Source organism: Ricinus communis, chromosome 2, assembly GCF_019578655.1.
Source record: "Ricinus communis isolate WT05 ecotype wild-type chromosome 2, ASM1957865v1, whole genome shotgun sequence".
NCBI classification, from domain to species: Eukaryota; Viridiplantae; Streptophyta; class Magnoliopsida; order Malpighiales; family Euphorbiaceae; genus Ricinus; species Ricinus communis.
Window position 1 is genome coordinate 3,889,736 of NC_063257.1, and position 27,733 is coordinate 3,917,468.

Here is a 27,733-nt window from a genome sequence, read left to right on the forward strand (position 1 = left end):
TATGTTCTTTATTCCTTACATGTTTGAAATACTATATACTCTTTATGTACATCGCCCATTCCTAGCGTATCTTAGCACCTGCTCTACACTTGATGTGAACATTTCTAGCAGTTGAGAATTATGCATAATATTGCTGTTTAAAAACAAAAAAAAAAAAAACAAAAAAGGAACAATATCTCTTGCATATGGATTATGTTTTAATTAAAGTTTGTAATTAAATATGCTAGAACTCTAATTTAATTTCCATGGCGACCCAATAATTGTTTCCCCTTGAAAATGATAATTAATTTGTGCTTTCCATGAATTAGTAGTATACAAAGTACTTAGATAACATAAACAGGAGCTCTTGAGTTTGACATTTCTCCTTGGATATTAATATTCCTCCCATAATTTTATTCTTATGTCATAAAACACTCTTTTAGAAAAAATGCATTAATTGACTTCAAAGTCTAACAATCGCACATTAAATTATAATTATTTTTCTTTACTGAATTTAATTAAATTCTGGGACTTATTGTCTGTTAGTAATCAGTTGTGTATGTATGGTATATTATAATAAATAATGCGGAAATACTATATTACAGATATAGCAATTTAAAGAGAAGTAGTAATTATTTGTAAAACGACTGTATTTTATTTCTTAATCTAAATTTTGATGTTTGGATTAGCGTTAAATACGGATTGAGTAATCCATTTTAGTTTGAAAGCTTCGAAATAGCTACAAATACGTAAAATAAGTTTTTTATTTTTTTGATGCAGAAAAAAGCAGCTTTAGTTTTGTTGTGGGCAATAATGAAAGAACAAAAATGCTCATGCATACTTAAAAATTAAATAAATAAATGATATCACATATATCTTCCATGGAAATCATTTATGAGAATTGAATAAGAATATGTGGCTTCTCTCTTGATGGAAAGGCTACTCTATTACAACTTGGTTGATGTCATTCACTAACGCTTCATCAACTTAAAAGTTAATTACGCTTCTTTTAGGATGGCCAATTTTTTATTTTTAAAATTAGAATAATGGGACCATCTTCTTATTGCTATTGCTCTAATCATTATTAAAAGCAACTTAACATAACACAGAAGCTTACCCTTATGGTATGGAAATGTACATAGAACGTCAAACTTGCTGGTGGAAAGCACCTTAAGTTTATATTTCTGATATGTATATTACCATATCTAATAAGCGAAGGTTTTTGAATCTTACTTTTTATATTTCATCAGTGATTATGAAGTTTAAGTAATTATAGACAAAAGGTTCAGAAGTTCATTATCTCATTATTTATTCATTAATGATACTTATGTTTTCTACTCATATGTCATAGATATATCATTTAAATAAAAACTATGAGATTAGATTATTCCTTTTTTTTTTGTTTTTTTATCAGATTATGAAACTAAAGTATTTTTTAGCATTATTGCAGCAGTCTGTCTGATTCAACTGAAGAAAGTGATCCAAAAACACGTCTTCAATTTTAATTTATATTTATTTCATTTTCTAAATCAGCTGCAGAAAGAAAAGGCGGGGTTGTTGCTTAATTAATAATAATAATAATTTCCCTCAAAGTTAAAAATTAAAAAGAATATAACAAACAAAGAAGAGCCAGCGGCATAGGCTGCGTAGCAATGCCAGACAAAACAAAATCGAAACACGACAAATATCGCAATCCAAAAAGGAACACGTGGCTGGATATAGCAGAGTCACGTGGCGGATGCTGGGTGGTTGAGGAAGAATAGATATAAAGTTGGTAGGTCGATAAAGACTGAAATGAAATAGCTGTCATTCTTGTCAATGGTTAATGTTGTTTTTCTTTTGATGGTTATGATGATAATGACAAACCCTTAATCCAAAAGTCGTGCAACCGCAATACAACAGACGAATAAAATCAGATTTCTCTACAGTTTTTAATTTTTCCCTTGTAAGATTTTATTCTCCTTTTAATTCCAAAATATTAGGATTATTTCTTAAGGCGTTTTCCCTTTCCCCTAAACATCGTGCAGTGGCCGGCGCAATTCAGAAAAGTATAGCTATTTACAACTAAGATCCTTACAGGAATGAAAACGTTAGGAGAATAGAAAATGTAGATTAATAAACTATCCTAATAAATGTGGTTTGTTGATGTTTTTGTTATGGTCGTAAAGAAAGAAAGGTATCTGTAGATGTGTTCTTGGGTTCCAGTAGATGTACAATGTCTCTCTATCTTGTAATCGGATCCTTTTGTTTATAGAATTGGAGTTTGGAGCCCCATTAAATGCACTGTTACTTTTTTTTTTTTTCCTTTAATTAAGAATGTGGATATGTTGCTTATTCTTATCTATTTGTTAAATGCATGATATAAGCACTAGTTAATATAGATTGCAATAAAATTAATAAATATACATCAATAATTGACTTACAGGTTGAATTGAGTAATAATTTTACTTTTCCTTTAACTTTGCACCCCCAAAAGAAATACGAGTTTACTTGAGCTGATGCTAAATCTCCCGTAAACCTCATTTTACGGGAGAAGCATAATCTTAGAGCTTTTAGTATATTTCTTTTCTTTCCCTCGATCTACATGCACATTGATCTCAGTCTGGATTCAAATTTATAACCTCACAGCTTTCTTTATAACAGCAACGGGTGAAAGCTCATCGGTAACTTGCTTTGCTAAAGCTTTTTTGAAAATATATAGCTAGTGACACTCCTTAGTACAAGAACCCAGAAAATTTATGCTTCCATCGATAAAGGAGTGTGATAATACTTATGCAGTTGCCTATGTGTTTTGATAAGTGGAACTATAATGGATAGAAATATTGAAATGATTACCGGGCAGTGAGAGAACTGAAAGAAAGGAGGAACAGAGATTAGGTAGTTGAGGAGACAGAGAACGAGTTCGATGGTTAACGTGTCGGATATTTTTTTGTTTTACTTGTTTTTCTTTTGACAATGTCATACCCACGTTCATGCCGTCCCTGTGCGATAGTTTGTTTATAATTTTATATCATCTGACGGAATTCTTTGCCCTTTATTATATTCAAGATGACTCTTCCCACGTTCTGACATTTTTTTAATTAGTTCATATTACGCATGCTCTGCCTAATTATTCAATGTCATTTATTGCTTATTAGAGTGTAATTAATCACAGTTAGCCATCTCTCAATCATTTTCCTTTTGACCATCTTTGCCATTTTATTTGCAGTTTATCTTGGATAAATAAAAGATTCTTTTAAGTTCATTTCAACTTCTGCAATATTTTAATATATCTTCTTAGTTGTACTTTGCCAGGTATTGGCCCACTTTAGACTCCTGAGTTCAGTTACAGAGAATTAGGACCTGCATCAGAGGTATGATTAGGTGTTTACAATTTATAATATAGAAATTAAGTCAATACTTACTAACATTCTTTGCAAGGACTGGGTATAAATATGTTTCCTGTCCTTGTTTGCCTCAAGTGCAACCAGTCGAGCTTGAAAAAGTAGTATCACTACCTAGCCTCTCTTTCACCAGAGTCTCAGGCTTCTTAGTGCTACAAGAACGAACATGGAGCAGACTTCTGGAGTCTTTCCTGATGGAGAATGGGACTTTAGCAGAATGTTCTGCACAGAAGATCAGCTTGATCTCACATCAGAGTTCCTGGGCCAGTGTTCATTTCCTGTCGGGAACCATGATGGAGGATTGCAGCTTACTGACCTGTCAGCTTTTTGTCCAAATTCTGAAGCCAACGTGAACTTGACCGAGGTTAATGAGAGTCTGTTTTATTTTTGGAATACTCTCAACCCTGATTTTCATATTATTTCTCAGGAAAATAGTAGTAGCAGTAACTGTAGCAGCCATGAGAACTGCTTCTGTAGTGATTCTAACCATATTCCGGCAACAAATGACATTTCTATGTCCATGGATTTTTGCATCATGGGTGATAAAATTTCAGGATCATCTGTCTCGATGTTTCCTGAAATTGGAATGACTCAAACTGTCTGTATTGATGAAATCAATGCTCCGCCAGGAGCTAATCCTGTTCCTGACAAGGAATTGCAGCTCAAAAGAAAGTTTGACGTTCGAGAATCCGAAGTCAATCCATCCGAGAGCTGCACGAAGAAAAAATCTCGTGCTAGAAGAGATGTAAGTAGACCAATTCATCTAGTAAGACATTTCCTTCCCTCAAATTAAGGTATTATTATCTAACAGCAATCTACTTATCAAAATTTCTCAATGCAGGTGCAAAAGAGTAGAAAAGATGAAAAGCCAAAGAAAAATCAGAAGTTCACTCCAAATAACAACGAGGCAGAAGATAGAAATGCTGGACCAGAAGGACAAAGCTCTAGCAGTTGCTGTTCAGGAGAGGACAATGCCTCTCAGGATTCTAACGGAGATTCTAAAGTTTCTGAAGCTCTCAATTCCAAGGGCAAGGCAAGAGCTGGTCGAGGATCCGCCACGGATCCTCAGAGTCTTTACGCAAGGGTAAGAAACTAATGCTAACACAAAAAAGCAAGTAATCTCTTGATCGGGTCGATCAATGTCAGACTCAACCAGTGCCTTGTAATTCATACATTCTGCTCAATCAAATCTTGCAGAAAAGACGGGAGAGGATAAATGAGCGGTTGAGAATCTTACAGAACCTAGTTCCTAATGGAACAAAGGTCGATATCAGTACAATGCTAGAGGAGGCAGTACAATATGTTAAGTTTCTGCAGCTTCAGATCAAGGTAATTAATGGCAGTTGCTGCTGTTTTTTGAGCTGTTGATCTGCCTTCTTTTTTGTCTAAACATATTTGCTAATGATCTGTGTTCTTGATATTGGCAGCTTTTAAGCTCTGATGATCTGTGGATGTACGCCCCTATCGCTTACAATGGAATGGACATTGGCCTCAACCAGAAGATCTGTATGCTTCTATGATCCTGGAGAGAAGCTTCTGCCATAGCATTAATTTGTTTAACTAATTTTAATTACAAATACTAAGGAGTATAGAATATATTTATAAATAAACACTAAATAATTTGATCTATCACAAATAGTAAGCATATGTATACTCGTTGCTTACAATCGTACCTGATCTGCTTAGTGTCCATAAATGTACATATTTATTATACAGGCAGATTTGTTTCAAAAGTTAATGAACATGCATCTGGAAGTAATGGCCACACGATGTGAAAAGGAAAAAGAAAATTTAAAAATTTGACAGTAATGCTTCTATGGATCTTCTGCCATAAGATATCAGATCCCGGCAGCCTCTTTTTTTATTTTTAGATCTGGAAATTTATCTAATTAATACTTCCAAGGAATGTGGATGCAATGGCAGGATTATTGAGAAAACTATATATATATATAACAGTATCACTAACCTGACAATAATCTTCTCCAAGTTTTATAGATGTATTTGTAAAGAAAAAACCAAGATATTTATTTTAAAATCATGTACTTTATTTCCCAAAAATTAAAAATCATAGCTTCTACGAAATAATTAACTTGCAGAGAAATCCAGTTTCTTCTAAAAGAATACTTACAAATCATTAATGAAAATTGATTACTAAATTACATTTAAATAGTAAATCACAAATTCAATGAACGGAGTGCCAGATAAGAATTTTCCAGTTTTTTGGTTTTTCTTTTCTTTTCTTATGAAACAATGACATGCAGGTGTTATTGAAATAATTGTTTCTGGAAAGAAAAATGTTAAGGCGCTATATATAATTAATTAATTTAAAATGTATTAGGCACTACCCGAAACCTCAGAAGTTAGTGCATTTTTGTATATAGTGGATAAAATCTCATCATAGGTGCAAAATGACTTTTTAAATGTAAGAGTATGACTGAATTTATAAATTCTTATAATTATAATAACATTCAAACTTTAATTCTTTAAGAAATCCAATTCACCACAGCCTAAAACACTATTATTATTTTAATCAAAACATAAAAATATTATTTTTATTTACTTATCATTACCTCTAGTTTTATTCCATTTTATCAATATTATTTTTTTTTTATTTTTTTTATTACCGTTGTAATATCACTTTTTCTAGTACAAATCAGAATTAAATATCTAAATTTAAAGTAAAAACCACACAAGGAATTCTTTTTTCCAAATCAAATACAACTTGTGCATAATCAAATAAAAGTTACTGTACATCGCATTTCACTATAATAGTGATATTCTTCTGTTTATATCTTTTATTTTTTGTTAGTAGAGCTACAGTATTTATTTTCTTTTTGAGGAACAAGACATATAAATGTTCATTACTGTGATATGTTTGTTCTTTTGTGGAATTTAATTGATAGAAGACTTTATTAATCAATCAGTATGGGAAATGGGAAATAGAGGAGGCTACTATTGGGGAAGAGGAAAATTTAGAATATGATGTGCTTCAAAATGAATAAGTTAAGGTAAGATTTTAGAAAACAAATAAAAATGAAATTTTAGAATGTTAGAGTTTGTAATTTTATTTTGTTTGGAGAAGTTTGATAAAAGATAAATATTTTTTTTCTTTTTCTTCTTATAATTCTAATTTTGAAATAGAAAAATCAGTTTTTTTAGTAAAAATTGTAAAGTTTAGATGAGCTAAGTATGAAAAGTTGTGACATTATTAAGCCCATTGGATTCAGCAGTGCATGACCTAAAAGCTGAAGGGCTAAAGTGAGCTTCTGTCCATTTCTATGGGACCGGCGCTAGGGCTACTTGAGTAATTTCATCGATCATACCTCCGCAATTGAACAACCGAAAGGCTTCGGGCAGCAGCCCTTCTGAGTGAATCAGAGGGAGACGCTCTCTCTGCGTCTTTTCGAGCCATGGCCTCGTCAGAGCAGCCCCTCAAGAAGAGAAAGCTTTACGAGACTCGACCAGAAACACCGCCACAACCGGAACAGGAACAAGCATCGCCGCCACCGCCACAAGAAACCCCAGCCGGGACATGCACTACCGCCGTAGCTCCACCAACAACACCACCACCACTGTCGCAGGAGGAACTTCTCGCTAGAAGGAGAAATAGAGATGAAATTAAGAGCATATATGATACTTACAAGCGCCTTAAGTTTTACGTTTCTCAAAAAGAGACACGTCACATGCCTGACCTTGAACAAGCTTATCTCTCTCTTATTTCCGCTTCAAGAGGTAGGGCCTTTTTCTTAAACCTATTTTTCAGTTTAAAATTTGGTTAAATTTTTTGAATTAATGTGTTATTAATTATTCCTCCATTGATCTTTTTCTTTATTATTAATAATTGGTTTGTAGTAGTGTGAGAAACTCAAGAAAAAGTGAATAAGTTAAGACACATTGTATTTTTAGATAATGAAATACTGAAAGTTATGTAGAAATGTTGTTGAATTTATTTGAATTTTATAAAGCAGGAATGTCAAAATGATCCAGGTTGCTTTTAATATCGAAACTAGAAGGCATTGGAGAAATAGAAGCTGGTCTCTGTTTCTTGATGCATAGTTAGGTGCAATTTATCATGTTGAGTTTCAGTGCATTGCTAGAAGAACGTTAGTAAACTTTTCAGCTGACCATGTGTATTACCATCATGCATTTTAATAGAAACAACACTTGTTTCTTTTTTTATTTTTCTGCAACCACATAGTGCTGTTTGGTGCTTAATGATTTGCTATTACAACTCCTACTTGCAGACAAAAATTGTAATAAGGACGTTTTGTGGCTTCAAAATCTTATAATGACAATGCTCCTTTTCTTTAGAAAAGGGTAAATTGTTGCTTATCTCCTACAGAGACACTGAATTGGTCCAACACAATTTCATTGAACTCATTGAGACCTTCCTTCTAATTTTTTGTAAATATTTGGTGAAACAAGAATTTAAACCTGTCACGGACTTTGAAATTCTGAAACCTTCCCTCTCGCGATGACCTCTTCTCTTTTGAAAAATTAAGTTCTGAGCCATAGCCTTAGATGATTGAGTAGTTGCTTACGTGGATTAACGAAATGGTCATTCGTCTGTTGAACAAAAACATGAAACCCAATCTCTTATTTTGGGAGACCCAAAAAGTATGGTGGTATTCTGACCTGATTCAAGCTCGATCATTTTTCCTCTGGCTAACTTGACATTTTTTTGCAGTATAAGTACATGGTTGTGCACCTCTGTTTGCTTTATTTCAGATCAAATGAGTTGCATGGTAGCTTTTTTGTATTTTAGATCCTATGTAGCCTACTCCATACTTCTCCTACTCCATACTTCTGCATTTGTTTTCTCTTGTCTATTATACACCAATTTATTCAACATGTTCAATGCAACCTCCATCTGCTAGAGGCTTCATATGTGACATACAGGGATGTATTCCTTAAAAAGAGGTAGTGAAACCAACATAAATAGAGATCCTTACTAGGTACAAATGCATAAACATGCCAAAGGGATCAGGGAAAGAAAAATAGTAAGAAGAAAACAAGAGCATAGAAATTTAATGATGTATATGCTGCTAGAGTTGCAGGTTGTAGCAGTGTACAGCGCATAGTAGCTGATCTCATTCCTCGATATGCATCATACTGTCCAACTGCACTTGAAGCTGCTACTAAAGTTGTTATTAATATGCATAACTGGAGCATGGCAGTGATAAATAAAGGAGAAGATTCTGATGGTGTTGCAACTAAGACTGCTAAAGCCTGTATATTTGGTTTATCTGATATCTGTCACACTGCTTCTTTGGAGGCTCCTACATCATCTGTTATCCGAGGCATCTGCTCTGCAGTTTTTCAGAATGTGCTCTCCTTTTTCATGTCCTCCTTTGAGGGAAAGGATATCTTTCATATTGTTGATAAGGAATCATTGAAGATGCAGGATTCTGCTGAGATATTCTCTGAGCTAAAGCAAAAAATTTCTGAGGAAGACAGATCTCCAACAGTTAAACTTTCAAAGTTTCGTGCGATAAGTCTGCTTTGGATCTTCTTTTCTTGTCCGAGAAATTTGCTTGCAGCATGTTTTGAGCTCTTCAAACATGTCACACCTGAGGTCACTAATGAAGCACAGTGTTTTCTCAGTCAGGTGACAAGCAGGCTCGAGAATAATTTTGTGTCGCATGTGTCAGATAATGGTGAGGAACTATTATCAGGCAACCATGTTGCTGTGAATTCATGTTCTGTTCCTCAGAACTGCCTGTTGCAACTGGTAATATTTCTATTTCATTATACTTTGAGCGAACTATTTATTTCAGCACAGAATTCTTGCTTTTGTTACAATTATCTAATTAGATGTAGTAATTGTTTGTTGAAGTATATGTTAATCTTGAGAATATGACTTTGAATAGAGAAAGCATAGTTATTTAGCAGGCCCAATCTAGATTTTATGCGAGTATTTTCTGTAGCATGAATTTATTGCAGCAAGGGGATTTCATGTGCATGGGTCTATGTACATTTTAATCTTCTTCTTTATATAATCCTTCTTGAGTGCATATATCTCTTCCTTTACTTTATTGAACACTTGGAAGCACTAAAAGTAATTCCTTTGTAGTAGAATGTATGTAATGATTTCCATTTTGATAAATATTTGTTTTCTTGGTTTATATAATGCATGTATAGATATTCATTTTTTTGCTCCTTGCCATAATTTGTTGTGCTGAAGTTTTCCTTATGCAGGTTCTTGGTAACAGTTCATCATTAAGAAGTTGGCTGTTTAGAAAATATAAGAAGCAATGTAACATGCCATCTTTTATAGCTGCATCAGAAATAAGATCCGCTCTAGAAGGGGTCTTTGAGTCATATACAGAACTTAGTAAACTAGACGACAGCGAAATGGACAGCGATGAGGAAACCTCTGATGCATCAAAGTTTGTCAACCGAAATTACTCGATAGGTAGGATTTCTAATCAGCATGAAATCTCCAGTCATACCTGGTAAAGATTGTAAGTTAAAACTGCTGATAAATCCTGCGATGATAGTGTTCATAGAAAATTATTTAGGCCAATCTCTGAAAGCGTGCAGCTCGAGACTTCCCCTTGAAACTGATCTGTTCTTGAATACAGGTACTAGCCATGATAATGGAGGGTCAAGATCCATGGATTTAGAGATGAGTGACCCAGCAGATTCTTCACATGGCAGGTCTTCCCTGCCCAGAGACTTACCCAACCATCATATGCCTTCACCTGCCACAAGAACAGCATTAGACTCCAGGAATAATTCATTTGACAGTAGAACACACGCGGACAAAAGTCCAGTTTCAAACATGGATTTCGGTTCACCTGCCTTGAGGTCCATTAGTGGAACCACAAATAATTCTTTTGCTTCTCCTAACAATCATTTTGGGGCAGCATGCAGTTCAATCAGTCCACCTGTTTGGTTTTGTGATGGAGACCCTGCCGCATTAGATATTTTCTCTGCCTCTAGACAGCTTTGGTTGGGTTCTATAGGTCCTGATTCATCTGAAGCTCATTTGAAGTATCAACTTGAGAGGTTTGGTCCCATAGAACAGTTTTACTTGTTTCCAGTCAAAGGATTTGCCCTGGTGGAGTACAGGAGCATAATTGATGCCATAAGGGCTCGTGAATATATGCGTTGCCATTTTCCTTGGCAAATAAAGTTCATGGATGCGGGATTAGGAACCAGGGGTTCTATGAATGGTGTTGCAGTTGGTTCTAGTTGTCATGTTTATGTTGGAAATATCTCAAGCCAATGGGCAAGGGATGAGATTCTGCATGAATCAAGGAAGGTGCTTTACAAGGGTCCTTACATGGTCACGGATCTTTGCAATGAAGGAGCATTATTAATGGAGTTTGAGACTCCTGAAGAAGCTACTGCTGTGATGGCACATCTCAGGCAGCATCGAAGAGAAAAAAGTAGTTATCTGCCACCTTTTAGTGCTGGATCAGCTAATGTGGCTTTGCCTCATTTGGATGGTGGAAGATCAATGCCTGCTACAGTTCAGAATGACATTAGAATGAACAGTTCTGTAAGCATGTGCAAGATCGAATCACCTCATACTCAAACTGTGCTTGAGAGCCCTTCTGATAGCTGTCGGACAAGGATGTCTCACTTATCTTCCTTACTTGCATCATTACGTAATAAGTACAACTTTAGCCAGAACCCAAATTATTTTGATAATTGCATATCTGGAAGCAGCAGTACTGCTCCAATGAGGGATGTGGATCGAATGTCATCAAGCACGTTGTGGATTTGTATTCCAAATGTTAGCTCTCCTGTCATCACAGATGATGAGCTAATGGCTGTCTGCAATCTTGCTATTTCAAATGTGGGGTCTATTGTTAGGTTGATGCGAGCAAACATGCAGATGGGGTGTGGTTGGTTTCTTGATTGTAGCAATGTTGATGCTGCAAATGCTGTTCTGACAAATCTTCGTAGTTGTCCTGGAACGTTCTTTCAGATTGAATTCAGGTTTCAATTTTCTAATTTGTTAATTCCTTTATTCAGTATTCAAGTTATTTCCACAAGTAGAATTGTGATCTGCATTTCTTAGTGGTTGTCTTGCTTGCCTACAGCTTCAGTTAGCCTGAGATGTAATATTGTTATCTTATATCAACAGAATGCTAGTGATTTTTTAACTGTGTGAAATAGTTCTCCTTCAAGTTCACAGTATACAAAGTAGCATTCAATGTGACTGGGAACCAATAACTGGAAGTTCTTGATTTGGAACTAGCACTCTTTCTAAATTGATGTCTTATATTTTATTTTAGAGTTAATTCCTCTAGAAAATGATGTTTGGTATCTTTTGTGTAGAAGTGCATTATGATCATTGAGATGTAATTGCTGGTGTTTTGATGTGTGCATGCTACAATGGATGCATGTTCTGAATACAAGATGTAAAATTGGATTTCTAGATACTCAAATTGTTTTCCTTAATTTGCTTTTGACTGCTTGTTTTGTAGAATTTTCCTGTTTCTTATAAAGAAACGTGAGATTGACACATGTTTTTCTCCTGTGTGGAAAGTTTGAGAATTAACTAACTAACTTCGTAACTCTCAAGTATTTTCTTCCTCTCCTCCTCGTCCTTGTGAGTCTTGCCCATAAATGCGATTTCTTGGTTACAGTCATGATTCGTGTCCTCTACATGGTTAATTGTATTGTATGTTTGTATCCAACGCAGAGTGTTAGACGTACATAATCTTTTCTTATTGGTTGTCTTCTAACAGCCTTTTGGAACATGAGAAAGCAATATTTTTGTGCCCTACTGTTCTTGACCTGACAATAGATTGTTCCTTTTTGTTTGGTCAGTCAACCAGGAAAGAACTACTCTGCACCATTCTCAATAAAGCCTGATGAAAGCTCCATGGAGCTTGTATCGCCCAGAATACAATCAGAGAATCATGGGTCTGTTGTGCAAGGTGTACACCCATTTGGGGGGATGGACCCTTTGCAAGGAGGTGATTTTTCACTCCTGATAGTTGATAATCTCTTGTTGACTTGTTCTTCCTTCTTTATTGAAAATTTTGGGTATATCTAGGCGTTCGTGCTGTTTCCACTACTCCTGAACAAATGTGGATGTACAAGAAAAATGAAAATGAGCTTCATCCTGCGCCTGGGAACATTCCAAGTTTACCTGTAGGAGCTCAAGGAAGACCTATTCCCCCACCACCACAGTTCCAGCCATCTCAATTTGTCCGACCTGTTTACCTTCCTCCAAAAAGTGCGTGGGATCCACGAGGTTTAAATCATCACGTTCCTTTAAATCCAATCTCACCAGTGGTAATGCCTAATAACTTTCAGAGTAGCAGTTTTGCACCTCCTTTTATACCTGCTTCTGTGACTCCACTAGCACAGATTCAGCGACCTCCAATACAGCATTTTGACCAAATGTTTTCCTTACCTGTTATTCCTCCACCCTTATCGTCTATGCCACCTCAGCCTGAAATACCCCCTCCACCTCCACTACCTCCATCTGTTGTGCCACCACCTTTAGCATCTCTACCACCTCAGCCTGAAGTACCCCCTCCATTGCCACCATCCCCACCACCTGCTCCTCCTTTGCCTGCTTCACCTCCTCCACCTCCACCTGTTGCAGAATCAACTGGTTTTGTGAGTTCTGGGAAGTTAATGAATTGTCGATGGCAGGGCACATTATGTAAAAGTGGGGTCCATTACTGCACAATTTATGCATACAGAGTTGATTCTGATATTTGCAAATATTCAAATGCAATTGCTGAACCTGTGGAGTAAGAACTGTCTTCACTTTTGTGCCTTCTCATCTGATCATATTTTGTTTTGAGAAAATATTTGTTTAGTCCTGAATTATTAACGATGCAGATGGCCATGCAAACTAGATATGACAAAACGCACAGATTTTCGGCATGTCAAATCAACATTTACAAGTACTCCGCCACATAAAGTGAGTCTATCAGTATATCTGTGCTCAGCTCTCTCTCTCTCTCTCTCTCTCTCTCGTACTTCTAATCATGTTAGTATTGGCTAGCTCTTCAAATTATGTATTTTTCCTTTCTATGACATTTACTGCATGAGGCTTTTGAAGTAAGTTAAGAATTTAATGTGCTGCATTGCTCATTGAGGATCTAATTTGCTGAGCATTTGTAATCCTGAATGAACTGTATTCATTATTTGTTACGTTGATAGGCTTCTTCAAAGTCGGGTTCTTTGAAACTTTTTCCTTACTTCTAAATGTGGCTTTTCCAGGGGTAAGATTCTCATTATATTTTGGAACAAAATGACAAATTGAATTTCCCTTTAACCATTGTTAAGTTATACCATCTGATTCTACCTTTAGTGGTGTTTCACATCATAGATGATTTAAACACTATCACTCCTCGAGTCGTAATAGTATCCCATGTGACCTCAAGATCAAGAGATCTTGAGTTAGGCTGATTGGTTTAGAAAAGGTGAGCTAAGAATCCAAGTAATAGGCCTCTGGAATTCTGTTTAGAAGAGGAAAACATGAGTTGGATCATCCATTTGGAATTTTCCCATGTGTTATGATCTTAAGAAGGGCACATTGGGCAAAGGTAGAACTAGAGGGAAAAAAGAACTATAATTGTTTATCATGCTAATTTTTCGCTGCACCCTCTCTTCTTTTTTTCTCCTATGTGATGTTTATGGGTTTTCACTTTCTGATACAGAGGGAGGTGTGCCAGTTGATCCCGTCTTCTGCGAGTGACCAAAAAGGCGTAAGTTATTTAGTTTGTCTTTTCCTTCTCTGTTCTCCTATTAACCAAACATTTGGTTTCAAAAAAATAAAAAATAAAAAAAATAAACCAAACATTTAATCCAGTGATCTTCCCCTTTGGTATTGAGATTAACAACTTGAGATAATAATTAAAATCAGGTCTGAGGAAAACTTCTAACCTATGCAGTGCAATTAGAACTTGCACATTGTTGTAAGGAAAATGGAAACCTTCTAACCTTTTGATGGCAGGCCGTTCTCCATCTGTTGTCATGCTGTGATCAATAGATTTCCGTTTACCCAATCTCTTTTCCAAATTAGAAACCTGTGAACGTAATAAATGGGGCACACTGTTTTCTACTACAATTACACTAAACTTTCAGTTCTGCAGTTTCAGGACTTCATTTCATACTTGAAGCAGAGGGAATGTGCTGGAGTAATTAAAATTCCAGCTGTGAGATCCATATGGGCAAGGCTTCTCTTCATACTTCCGTATTCGCATGAAACATGTTCGATGCTTTCTATTGCACCTGATGCATCCAGCTGTCTAATTGCTTTGGTTTTGCCCAAAGAAACCAACTTTGATTGGGTTTGATCATAGTTTATCGTGTAAAGAAGCACAGCAGAGTCTGAATTCTGCCATATGATTGATCTTTGAAGACTTGAGATAGAATTGTGTTCTTTGGGACAGCGTGTATCTATGGCATAACTGGTACATAGATCAGTAGAAAACACAGTACCAATGCTTTTTCAAGTGAGCAGCTTCAGGCTTGTTGCAAGAAAAGAAAATCAGATAATCGAATGTAGTTGGTGCATGGAGTGGTCAATACTTCCATAACTTTATCACTCCCCATTGTAAATCCAAGTCATAGATTAGTTAGTTGGTAGATACAAAGTGTCTATCTTGTGAACGAATAGAAAAAAGAAACTTTGTAGAAATCTTGTCGCAACCAATTGTGGCTTTAGGCAGGTCAAATATTATTTTGCTAATGGTTACTGTTAACTGTCGTGGAGCTACGCTTTCCTTGTGTTCGTATGATGAAATAAGCAAATATATCTTACTTCAAATGGCTTTCTAAAAATTGCTATTGAAGCTGCTCTTGAGAAAAGCAATACTCCGGAAGAATGTAATTTCTAACAAATTTAACATATATGTTTTATACGGCTGCTCGGTTCAATCTGGCAACAACTAGATAACAAATATTTTTAAAGTTTATTATACAACAAATATTGTAGTTACTATTATTATTATTATATGTAAATATATATGAATATTTCATAAATAATATATAATATAGGGATACATACACACTATATTATATTATATATAAAATTTTAAATTTATAAATAAAACTAATATAAATATGAGTTAATCGTAAACGAGTTTATAAACGAAATTGCTTATGATCATGTTGCAAGTTCGTTCATGAGCTTTATGAATGATTTGAGTTCAAATTTAAATTTACAAGCTAATATATAAGCAAGTTCGTAAACTATAAACTAAAATTTTATCTTTATTAAGTATAAGTTCAACTCAATAATATTATTTTCAAAATTGAGATAAACTCAACTTGATTAATTTAATAAATAATTTCGAAATAAACTTTCTATAGAGTTAAAAAAATTCAAATAGCTCATAAAATATTTAGTTCATTTATAGTATAATTTCCTTATATTTGATAATAATTTTCAATTCAATAGAAAATTTTACCAACTTAATAGTTGATCATGTTCAATAAACATTTTATATCTTAACCTTAAAATAATATATTTAACTATCATTTTAAATCTTTTTTAATTTAATTGAGACTTTTTAGGTTATGATTTTATTATTAAATAAATTTAAAATAAGAGACGTCAATATTTTTAATTTAAATATTATATTACATTATCGATTAGCAATACAGAATTTATCATAAAAATATTTAAATGATTCAAAATGTGATTATTATTTTAAAAATAGAAGATAACATTATATGTTGTTAAAATTAACATATAAAATATATTAGTCAAAATACAAATAATATCATCAAATATAAAAATAGCTAAATACATATAACTTAATCTAAAAATTATTATTAATTTTTAATGATTTTATAATATAAATATTGCAATATATTTCTAAATAGTATTTAATAATATATATATATTATTAAATACTATTTAGAAATTTAAAATCAGAAATTTAAATTTTCAAAATTTAATTTAGATTAACTGTTGTTTTTGCTTACCATATAACATATTAATATTAACATATTTACCTATTCATAGTTTTCAAAAAATAAACTTACTTTTGTCAATTCATAAAAGTTATATTACATTTTTATTTCATAAACATTTTAATTAAGTGTACACATTACAACTAATAATATATATATATATATATATATATATATATATATATATATATATATATATATATATATATATATTAGTGTTTTACATATTAAGCTAAATCACTCTCCTTCTCATTTTCTTTCAGAATTTTAGTACAGACATGTCGGGCAGCAACAGCAGATCACAACAACAGCAACAAGAATGGAACAGCAACAGTAGCAGCACCACCACCACCAACAACAACAACAACAAAAATTCCGCGAAAAACCAGAAGAAACTCATTCCCAAATATCAAAACCCTTATCCTATCCCCACGCTCTCAAACTCCCTCCGTCAATCAACCTCAAGCCAATCTGACACCGCAGCCCCGTCGTCATCGAGTAGTGGAGTCTGGATTTCAAACAAAGAAGGAGGCGCACCTCCGGGGAATTTTGTAAATTATTTGCCGCAGGATGAAGCAGTGGCGGCTGGTTTGGGTGCGGAGGAAGGCGGATTGGATCCAGTGGAGTCACAGAGAGTTGTTGATCTTTTAAGCAGAGAATTATCTCGGTTGCTCAAGTTAAATCCTAGAGACTTTTGGAGAGAAGGTACACTTATTATAGGAGTGTTATCTTCATCAGTGTCTAATTATGTATCTGACTCATTACAAATTTTCAGTGGCTAGCGACAAATCGTTGCACGAGTTTCTGGATAGCTTCCTGAAGTATAAGAGTAGATGGTATGATTTTCCGCATCGTGGAGCTAAGGGAATTGTTGCTGGAGTCATTGTTGGGGAGGTCGAATTAAGTCGCCGGGTTTTCATGGTGTTGTATCGCATGTAGGTTGTATTTAATGATATTTCTATATACATACACCCGCACATAGTCGCATTGTTTTATACTTTGATTCTTGATTCTGTTACGCTGGTTGGTGTTGCTGTTGCTGTTGCAGATCTTCCAATAGGGATCCAGGTGCTCGGGCTGCTGATTCCCTTAGTTCTAGAGATCATGCAGGTTAGCTTAAAATTTTTGCCGGTGTTAATTTCTTGTGTTAATTTTGTATTTGGTTTTGCATTTTGTTTATTAATTTTGCATGTAGCTCTTTTGCAGGATAAAAAGTTGCTTGACTTGCCTAAGTTGTTGGATATATGTGCCATATATGGTCATGAAAATGAAGAACTGACCCGATTGCTGGTATGTGTTTTGCAAGTGCTTTTGCAATTCACTAGATTTTGTTTATCACACTGATTCTTAAGTCAGCCTAAAATTAACTTCAGAATCCCCTTTTCTTTAAAATCATGATACTTTTAGCCATTGGTTCTTAATTAAAACTATTTGTTTGTCTGTGGTTAGCAACTCTTGAGGATATACTATTAATAATATCAGAGTAACAACTGAGAAATTTTAACTTGGGACAGAAGAGAGCTTCATAGTTTATTTTTCTTGTCAACTGAGTATAAGAGGCAAGAAAGTGTCAGAGGGATATTGATCTCTTGCTGCCCTGTGGCAGCTCATCTTAAAGTCTTGCTTTTTAAGCTGCCTCATTTGGTTGAGGAGAATGTAATGACTGTTTCTCTTCCTGAAGTAATGCTTATTTAAGTTGTATTTGAAGTGGTTCATTTGATGGATGCTTGTGTGCAAATTCATATTAATAAATTATTATTTTACTCCTTAAACTGAACTTAAATGTTATCTCTCTCTTTTTTTATTTCTTTCTACAGGTTGAGAATGCTTTGCAAGCCCAGCCTGGAATCCATAATAATTTAGCTGCTGTGGTATCTCATTTTATGGGTATCATACACACAATGTATCAACGATGCATTGCATCTTTGGAGGTACTTTTCTCAATGCATAAGATGATGTCTTCCTCGTGAATCATATATTAGATTGATACAACTGTATGTTTGTGTCACTAAAGGAATGTTATCACTTTTCTTTCTGCAAAGAATGTTTGAGATAGAGATTTTAAACATACCTAACTTGTTATCATCTCTCATATTCTTTAATTTCCTTGGTTTTATGGGACTCCCAATTGACTTTATGGTCAATTGTATTATAGATTATTATGAAAGACCACCTTGCTTTTGTGGAAATATAATGAATGAGTGTGCTTACAATTTTATCTGACACATGATAAATTTATTCGCGTGACATCATGATAGGCTTTATTTTCTTCTGGAAGCTTTAGAGATGCTGATTCTGGTTCACTTCATTCTGATTTCTTAGAGGTGAGTTGCCTTATTATGTCCTGTTGGTGCACTTTTTGGCACTTATATTCTATACTTTTTCCTGCATATGTATGAGTTACAAAGAACATGTTTTCATGGTTGACAGAAGTGGTCTAATAAACCTTGTTTAGAAAGATTCTGGCCGGTGGCCACGAATGAGTTGCTGCATCTTCTGACTAACATAGCATAAATGGCTGAAGCATCCTGTTACAACTTAATAAGTTGATCCCAAATGCAAAGTTAACTCGAATACACAGACACAGACACACACACACACACACACACACATATATAAACTGCGGTGCTTAGTTAGATCGTATTATCATTTATTACCTGTTTTCTTCTTTTCATAGGTGATGGACTTTATAAATGATGCGATTGTTTCGTTGGATGCTTTTGTTAATGCATACAAACCAGCAGCTGTATTCTTTTCCTGCCCGGTAGAAATGAGGTACATGTTTAAGACTGGAATTTTCCAAATCTATCTGGATAAGCCAAAAGCATATTTTCAACGATACGAACGTATGCTTGCATATTACATTGGATCATTGTTTCTTTCCTCTAAATATGTTTAATCTTTTTTTTTTTTCATTACTCAATAATAATTCTCGTGGGTCTAGTTTATGTACCACTAATTCTCATTTAGCAAATTCCTTGGTTAATATGCCTTTATCTTATACCCAAGTCTGTGGTCTATGCAGTCATGGAAATGAGGAATTGCTGATTACCCTTGCAAGATTACATGATACTTTGCTTCCATCTCTACAACGGGGGTTTCGGATCATCTTGGCAGGAGGAGATGATGGAGTGATATCAAATGTTGCTGTTAGTTTGAAGATGTTATCCATGAGAATTACCAAAATTGGTTGGAAGCTATTGGATATTTGCTATTTAAGCGATGAAGTGTTCACAGATTTTCTTCCTGTTCCAGCTATAACAAAGATGTTCCCTGCAAAAGTTGAGGACCCTGTCATAAGAGCAGATATATTGATCCAAATCTTTAGGGAGGTTGGTGGAGTTTTGCTATATGCTCAGGAGAATCATAATAGAGATGCATTTCTTCAGAATCTTGATAAGAATTACCATCTAATGAGCAGACTGCAGAGCTTACAAAATGCTGGTGAGTTCCCTGCTAAATTAGGCATATTTCTGCTAAATCAAGTTAGAAGCACAGACATGGACCTGATCATGGTACAAACATCACTTTGTTGTCAACATAACTTTAAGAATAAACAAAAGTAAAAATAATTGTTACGACTTATCAAACATATTGAATTTTCATGGGTGAAAAGAAAAATTGTCCCAGGACTGAGATAAGTAGGGTGTTGCTTCATTTCATTTGTAATTACAAAATGTATATTTACTGCTAGATTGACAGAATGTCTCAAAGGGAAGATGACATTGTAGTTGAAGGAATTTCTGTAGCTTGCTTCTAATAATTGTGAAGCAATGTATGACCAGCCTTTTCATCATGCCCCAAATTTTTTTAACGAAAAGGTATTATTCATATTCCCTGGAAAACAGCTTGTGGCCCAGCATACTACATACACAGGTTACTTGTTGTCCCACTGAATTGTAGCCTGGACACAAATTTTAAGTGTGCGCAGCAAAGTTAGAATAATGATAATACTATGTAGCCCTTGGATAATATATTTGTGATAACTGGCACCTAATTAGACACAGGCTTGATCTAAGTTGAGTATCATTTCTGAGTCGCTGTTCTTTGACACTGCTCAACTGTGGTTATGAACTTGGAGGAATCTGTGCTTATTCTTTTATCTTTTTTCCCTCCAGGATGGATATTCATGGATGATGAACAGCTCCAGTATTTATCTGGGATAATAATGTCTTCTTCGGAAGGTACTGTTAAAGAGCAGCCAATCATGCCATTGCCAGCCCCTGTTCCAAGCAACAAAGTTAAGATGGATGAAGATGCAGTCATCAAGGAGTCCAAAATAAGCCAAATAAAGGACCTGTTTCCTGATTTTGGCAAGGGGTTTCTAACTGCCTGTCTTGAAGTTTATAACCAGGATCCGGAGGAGGTCATTCAGAGGATACTTGAGGGGACCCTACATGTAGATCTAAAGTGCTTGGATACATCACTTGAAACCATGCCAATACCCAAGTCTACTTCAACCATAAGCAGAAAGGATAAAGGAAAAGGGATGTTAATTGAGGCTGCACCAGTCCCCTCAATGCAATTTCACTCTACAAATCCAGTGTTAGCTAGAGAGCAACAACTTGAGAGTCTGTTTGTTTCATCCTCTTCAACAGTTGGAAGATTTGTTAGGAAGTCCAATAATGTGCCTGAACAGTATACCCTAGATGCCAGAGATGAAAAGGATGCAGCTAGGACAGTGGCCCTGATCTCACAGTATGAGTACGAGGATGAATATGATGACTCCTTTGATGATCTGGGTTTGAGTGTCGCAGAGTCGGGATTGGAGGAGAACGAGACATTAAGCGACAGAATCAGCTCTAATTTGGGGAAATCTTCAGGTGCTGATACTGAGAGCACTGCTCAAGCTTCTTCTAATTCAAAGTGGGGATCCAGGAAAAAGCCACAATTCTATGTAAAGGATGGAAAGAACTACAGTTACAAGGTCACAGGTTCAATCGCAGTTGCAAATTCCAATGAAGCTTTACTACTTAGTCAGATACAGGCGGACCAAATTTATGGTCTTGGACGTGGTGGTAACATTCCCACTGGCGCAGTGAAGCAGTGGACTGAGTATCAGGAACAGCAACATCGAAAGGAATCTGATGAACCTGAGACAGAAGGGAGAGGGACCACCAGGAATTTCAGTGGCAGGGGCAGACGGGGAGGAGGAAGGGCGACTGGAGGAAGGCCAAGTGAATCACATGGAGAGCAAGATAACCAATCAGTTGCTTCTCAGATGGAAGGGAGAGGAAATGCTGGCAATCCCAGGGGGAGGGGAAGGAGGGGAAGGGGTGGTAATAATTACAGAAAGGATAGAGCTATGCAAAAGCACTTTTCTGGATTGTCTGGTGTTTAGAAGTGAATATAGGGACTTTTACGTGCTTTTAGAAAGATATTTATAAAGAGAAGTTTTCATGTATAGATGGGATTTATTTCGTCGAGAGATCTGTACAACTGCATAGTCTGGTTGTCTTTTTAAGCTGTCAACCGGAACAACCAGTTCTGCAATTGGACAAGGAAGGCCCTGAGGCTCAACAGATTTGAACGCAATCGAATAATAATTTTTGCCCATATTTCTCCTGGACATTCCGAAACCGGAGCATTTGAAAAACCAATCCTTTTCGGAATCCAATTTGTTGAATTATACCATTAATCATATGGGTAACATAATTTGCCACTGAGTCTGTCATATGTTAAACTGCCTCTCATTATATTATATTAGTCTTTTCCCTGCTCGCGCACTGTTATATTATTTTGCTTATAAAATTGAGTTTAGATAAAATTTAATTAATTTTTTATTTTATTAATTCTTTATAATATCTTAGGAAACAACGATAATTAAGTATTTTTTAAATTTTTTCTAAAAGATATAATACCTTAAAATTTTATTTGTGTGATAATATAAAAATAATTTTAGAAATATTCTATTAATTAATTTTTTTATTGTTATATAAATTAATATTATAAATATAGTTGAAACCAATACTTTTTAGATTAGTATTATTCTAATTAAAAAATTAATTAATTAATAATATAATATCACAAATATGATTAATTATTATTTTTTATTGGTCAGATTTTATTTTATTATATTATGTTATATTAACTTTTCCTTTTGTTAGTATTTCTCAAATTTATAATTTTATTAGTACGACAAACATAATATTAGTGTTGGCGCGAAAGATCATATATGCAATTACATTGTCTAGGAAGTCTTATCAACAGGGCTCTCCTTCACAGATAAAAGCCACGATAATATTTTATCGTGCTTATTATAATATAAAATAATTTTTAAATTTGATGATATTCTTCTAAAAATATTGAGTTATATTGTATTTATTAAATTTTTATATTTAATTTTTAAAATAAGATTTTTTATAGGTCTAAGAATATAAATTTATAAACTAATTACTAGAATTACAATTTTATATAAAAATTGAAAATACTAGTCATTTACCTATGTTGTACAACCGTTATTATTACTTTAATTATGATATTAAATTTATATTACAATTTAATAAATTTTTAATATTTAATATTAATTTATAATATTTTAAAAAATAATAATTAATCAAATTTAAATATTTAATTTTTTTAAAAAATAGTAAATTTTATTAATATAATAATATAAAAATATTTTAAAAATATTTTTAATCAATTCTAATGTTATATAAATTAATGTTATCAATATAATTGACATTGCTATTTTTTAAAATTAGGAATTATATAATTAAAAATATTAATTTATTAATATATATAATATTTTTAAATATTATTTTCTATAATTAAAATTATTATTTTTATTTATATAATATAAAATTATTTTATTATTAATAATATTAGTTTTTAAAATTAAAATTAATGTTAAATTAGAAATATAATTTAATAATTAATAAATTAATAGAAATACATAAATTTAAATTTCATATACCAAAATAAATATATATATCAAAATAAAAATGGTGTCCAAAATTAAATACATATCAAAAAATATAAATAAAATAATTTAGTGATCATATTCTTTCTCATGAGGAGAAAAGAATAAACATTTCGTTTTTTACTTATTTTTCTCTTTTTCTATTTTTTTATTATCTAAAAATCAACTAAAGATAAAATAAAACAAAATATTATTAAAATACAGATCCATTTCAAAATAAATTAAAATTAATTTATAATTTAATTAAAAGACAGCGAAAAGAATACTGTAAATAAAACAAAATGAACAACAGATTAAAATATACTGAATCTAACAATAAAAATTTAATACATAATTACAAAATTGAAGAACGTAGCAAAATGTTATATTTAAAGAAAACATAGTATGATTTTTGAATAAGAAACTAATGTCCTTAATGATTTTTAATGCGTTCAATTGGAGAATATGTTTGTCAACCAAACTGAAGAACTAAATGAATAAAATTATACCGAATAATGTTGGACATTTTAATCCTACTAAAAATACACTTGAGCATAGTACGCCCTAAATAAGATATTACAAAGTACAACATTATAATGCTGTTCATAGCAGCAGTGCCATGAATACAATGATTTTATGAATCCCAGATGAAAAAATAATAAAGTTGCAACTCCGTATAATCTCAATGGACACCCCAACAGTTTCTTTTGTCCACATGTCACAAAAATGAAAAGAACCTAAACCCCATCATAAATGATTGCTGCTGCTGATGTTTGACCTAACAAGACATTGGACACCTTCAGGCCTCTTCATCTCCGCTATTGACTGCAAAATGCCCAACATTTCTATCCTGGAAAATCAGACACAAATACATCTCAACAAGGTAGGTTAAAAATAATAACAGTACGCATATCAAATTATTAAATGTCATAGCTGTTCTTGCAACACTTCGAAAGTTCTCCAATTCAAGAAACCAGCAAAGGCAACTGACTACAGCTAATTATAAGGAGGAGGAACTACCTTAGATAACATCCGCTGTTTGTTCAGAAACTGAGTCCTGGCTTTGTTAAGGACTGAATTGGGGGACCGGAACATCCTCTGAGAAAATGAATCAAATCATTTGAACATCTAAAAGTGATAAAAGAACCACAGACAAGAATTTGTTTCGGCAATATGGCTAAAGGAATGGTCAAAGTTCCATCACTTCAGAAAAACACAAATAAGTTAAATTCCTTTCTCCAAAAACTCTTTTCCCCAATGACTACTAGTAACTTCTAGCTCCAAATTCCTCCCCCCAAAATACTTTTAGAAAACGAAAGACTGAAAAAAAAAAAAAGAGGAAATTTGAGAGGACAAAAGACCGAGCATCAGAAAACTGGGGGAGATCAGCACATTGAACTGCATAAGAAGTGTATAAACTCACCTTTTCGCAACTAGACATTTGATGTTCAACCCCTTGAAGCAATTTTTTCTTCGGCACGAAACCAAAGACATCATGAAGTAGTTCATTATCCTGTTTCAACAAAATCAGGATTTAAAAAAAAAAAAAAAAAAACATTCACAAAAGAGAATAGGCACACAGCTATAACGCAGATCAAATTTTCCTACACAATGTAAAAAGAAAGGCTAACGTCAAGAAAACCAACCTGCATATGCTTGATAAACCCACCTCCAAGGAAGTGCTTTAAGAAGTTCAACTGCCAAAACATTAACAGAGAGCCTTCAAATACTGATCACAAATACCAAACCACTGATACAAGAAGGTAAATGAGAACAAAGGAGCAAGAACCTGTATCCACTGAGACCATGTTGAAGTCTGCAGTGAATCTCCTCCTATCTTCATTGAGGTTTCAGGGCAATAACCATACTGATAATATAAGAAGTAATGTCATCACAGAAGTCCAAAAAGAACAACTAGTGAAAGAGGAGAGTAATAGATTAATACCTCAAGAAACTCCAAGACATCCTTAAATAAGTTTCGCTGGGTATTAAGATCTTTCTTGGTGGATCCCTTCCCACCTGCCTCTGCAGAAAGGTTTCTCACCTGATTCAGGACTTTTGATTTTAATCCTTGTATATGCACCATTACTTCTCTAGACTTGTTCACCCCCTGGACTGGGAGATCATCAGAATCTTTATTTTCACCAGCAAACTTTTCCAGGCTTCCTATCTCAAAAATTAAGGCTAGCGCTTCACCAGCAGCAATGCGTACAGATCGATCATCCTTATCCAGCAGACCAGAAAGATAAGAGATGGACCTGCATCAAATGCCAAAATACATTAGTGCTCTTTTCCCCCTCCCTCCAACCACGCACCACGCAGTGCTTTTGGCTCTCTGGGTAAAGGTTACACATAACACAATAACTAGACCAGCACTGTTTTAACCAAAACACCAGGGACCTAAGAACTATGCAGAATGGGCGGAGTTGGACGAGTTATGGTGCATGGGAAACCAAGTCCAATAAATTTCTAGGGGACAAAAGCACACACCCCTTGACCAGCAGAAAGAAAGAAATCCAAAAGAAAAGTAGTTCTCAGATCAAGAATATACTCACTCTTGCCAATCTTTGGGGTCAATTTTCCAGCCATCCATGGTTGTCAGAAGAAATGCCCAAGCAGATACTACTGCTGCTATTACAGGAGCAGAAGGTTTAGCAGCAGCTACCTAAAGCAAGGAAAACAACTGATTAATTTGTGAAAAGGAAGACCAATAAAGACAATAACCATGAAGCAACAGATATACATACATTAGAACCCAATTTAGGGCGAACCAACTGCCACATGATTTGCATTGAGCGTTCTGTCTCTGTTGGCTCATTCCCACCAACAAAGGTGACAACAGCCAAGCACTCCAATAGCTACAATGTTATAACCAATCACACAGAAAACAACAGATTGAGCATAAAAGTTAATTCCAGATTCAGCAAAACACTCGTTTGCAGGTAATCCATACCGATGCTGTCTTTGTAGATTCAGACCCAGATTTAAGGGCTTGAGAAATAGGAGTAACTGAGTCTTCCAATATTTCTCGTGCATTATCCCCACAGCCAACTGTTAAAGCCAACAATCCTAAACGAAAGAGAGCACCATATAGCTAAAAGTCATCTTAACAGGATAGGAAGTGCAAAAGAGTTAACGAGGCTGTTGTTCTATACTAACCAATAGCATGAGATGCTAGAGCTATCTCTTTGCTAGATCCTTTTTTGATACAATTCAGACACTGATGTAATAAAGTAGCAAATCTGCAGGAATTAAAAGAAGCCCTGAGAACCATTTAACATCGAACCATTCAACATCAAATAAACTGTCAATTTTAGATAAAATAAAAAGGAATAAGAGACAGTAACAAAGTCGACGTAACAGAATTTTCTTTAAAAAGAAATGCGAATTACTGATTGGAATACAGAGCAGCTATAGAAACCAGACAACAGAGACACACCTACAATGAACCGTTGGTTAACAGAAAACAAATAGACCAAACAAACATGTAAGAGTTCCTTACTTCTTTTCAAGGAACTGATGCTGCAAATTGCTATTAAAAGCCTCAATAATTGATGCCAAAGCTTTTTCTCTTGTGGCACCCCTATATCCACAAAATCAACACAGCATGTATCAGCTTAATGCCATTTCTTCTTTAATCTCCAAGACTAAATTATATGGGTTAATTATATGTTAAAACATCCAAAATTAACAAACCTCTTCTCGTATAAAGCATCTAGAGCTTGGTCTAGTAAACTATCTTTATCAACCTGAACCTCTTCGGTTCCTAAAACCGAAGCGCGATCCGATTTCATAGTTGACGACGAACTAACACTACTATTATCATCGTCATCCGTATCCAACATCGCTATGTTTTTACGCTGTGCATTTCCTGCCAAATTCAGAACAAATTAATAAATTTAACAACACTAGTCCCTTATAGTTATCGTTGAAGCATCAATAACAAAGCTTTTTCTTATATACAAAGTTTGACCGAAAAAGAAACCCTAATTCATAAAATTCAAATCCTAGAAAATAAATTGATTGAAAAAAGAAAAATACTTACGCTTTCCCATGGCTAGAAGCTGTTTATGGTCAATTCACTAATTTAATGTCAAAAAGAACTACAAGACTGGTTAGGAATCAGAGAAAGATTGGATTGTTCTGAGGAGGAAGAGTAAAAAAGATGGATAAAATTGAAGACAACTATATTAAGAAAAGCAGGCAAATACAACAGAGTTAAATCGAATGAGGATATAGCCATTAAATTTCCTGATTTTATTAAAAGAGATCGATTTTGAGGAGAATTTTGCATAAATAGAACACGCTGCAGAAACAAAATAAATAAATAAAAGACTTAAATAGGAGAAGAGAACTTTATAAAAATGTTACAGGAATGAATGGGTTTATTCAGATCGAGTGGTTCGGAATATTCGAGGTAACGTGTAGCCGAGAACAGCCTAGTTAATTGAGTGCGCCGTGTTCTGGGCTGTTTGATTAGCTTATTTCGACGCCACGTTGGAGAGAGGCTTTTTGAGCGGTGATGGCGCCCGAGGTTGTGAATGAGACACGTGAATGAAATTGAGAT

The 27,733-nt window shown here is 34.3% G+C and overlaps 3 protein-coding genes across 3 annotated transcripts; 2 read left to right on the plus strand and 1 right to left on the minus strand.

The window, feature by feature from the left end:
* Positions 1-3,316: 3,316 nt before the first annotated feature.
* LOC8288501 (transcription factor RSL2) lies at positions 3,317-5,054 on the plus strand. Its single transcript, XM_015717449.3, has 4 exons — positions 3,317-4,107; positions 4,204-4,446; positions 4,560-4,691; positions 4,790-5,054. The coding sequence occupies exons 1-4, from the start codon at positions 3,529-3,531 to the stop codon at positions 4,880-4,882; spliced, it is 1,047 nt and encodes a 348-aa protein (XP_015572935.1). The 5' UTR covers positions 3,317-3,528; the 3' UTR covers positions 4,883-5,054.
* Positions 5,055-6,603: 1,549 nt separating this feature from the next.
* LOC8265307 lies at positions 6,604-21,927 on the plus strand. The gene is made up of 18 exons (XM_048370904.1): positions 6,604-7,094; positions 8,420-9,093; positions 9,561-9,777; positions 9,947-11,312; positions 12,150-12,298; positions 12,379-13,087; positions 13,179-13,260; positions 14,003-14,050; positions 14,438-14,638; positions 16,502-16,970; positions 17,041-17,200; positions 17,314-17,375; positions 17,461-17,555; positions 18,083-18,196; positions 18,524-18,589; positions 18,943-19,040; positions 19,291-19,709; positions 20,384-21,927. Exons 1-18 carry the CDS (start codon positions 6,773-6,775, stop codon positions 21,604-21,606), a joined length of 6,474 nt encoding a protein of 2,157 aa, XP_048226861.1. The 5' UTR covers positions 6,604-6,772; the 3' UTR covers positions 21,607-21,927.
* Positions 21,928-23,648: 1,721 nt separating this feature from the next.
* On the minus strand, positions 23,649-27,523 carry LOC8265306 (interferon-related developmental regulator 1). Its single transcript, XM_002510058.4, has 13 exons — positions 27,212-27,523; positions 26,863-27,037; positions 26,669-26,749; positions 26,326-26,408; positions 26,120-26,235; positions 25,914-26,024; positions 25,722-25,831; positions 25,112-25,424; positions 24,956-25,033; positions 24,813-24,863; positions 24,590-24,679; positions 24,187-24,264; positions 23,649-24,016 (listed from the first exon to the last, which is right to left on the minus strand). The coding sequence occupies exons 1-13, from the start codon at positions 27,219-27,221 to the stop codon at positions 23,966-23,968; spliced, it is 1,347 nt and encodes a 448-aa protein (XP_002510104.1). The 5' UTR covers positions 27,222-27,523; the 3' UTR covers positions 23,649-23,965.
* Between the last annotated feature and the right edge of the window lie 210 nt (positions 27,524-27,733).

Excerpts from the sequence above, each read along its gene's own strand:
- LOC8265307 (XM_048370904.1), top strand. The coding sequence starts at position 6,773 with ATGGCCTCGTCAGAGCAGCCCCTCAAGAAGAGAAAGCTTTACGAGACT. Across the intron at positions 7,095-8,419 it reads TCTTATTTCCGCTTCAAGAG|GTTGTAGCAGTGTACAGCGC; the intron begins GTAGGGCCTTTT and ends CTAGAGTTGCAG. Across the intron at positions 9,094-9,560 it reads AGAACTGCCTGTTGCAACTG|GTTCTTGGTAACAGTTCATC; the intron begins GTAATATTTCTA and ends TTCCTTATGCAG.
- LOC8288501 (XM_015717449.3), top strand. The coding sequence starts at position 3,529 with ATGGAGCAGACTTCTGGAGTCTTTCCTGATGGAGAATGGGACTTTAGC. Across the intron at positions 4,108-4,203 it reads AATCTCGTGCTAGAAGAGAT|GTGCAAAAGAGTAGAAAAGA; the intron begins GTAAGTAGACCA and ends TTCTCAATGCAG. Across the intron at positions 4,692-4,789 it reads TTCTGCAGCTTCAGATCAAG|CTTTTAAGCTCTGATGATCT; the intron begins GTAATTAATGGC and ends TGATATTGGCAG.
- LOC8265306 (XM_002510058.4), bottom strand. Across the intron at positions 26,236-26,325 it reads TCTAGCATCTCATGCTATTG|GATTGTTGGCTTTAACAGTT; the intron begins GTTAGTATAGAA and ends TCTTTCGTTTAG. Across the intron at positions 25,425-25,721 it reads GACCCCAAAGATTGGCAAGA|GTCCATCTCTTATCTTTCTG; the intron begins GTGAGTATATTC and ends CATTTGATGCAG.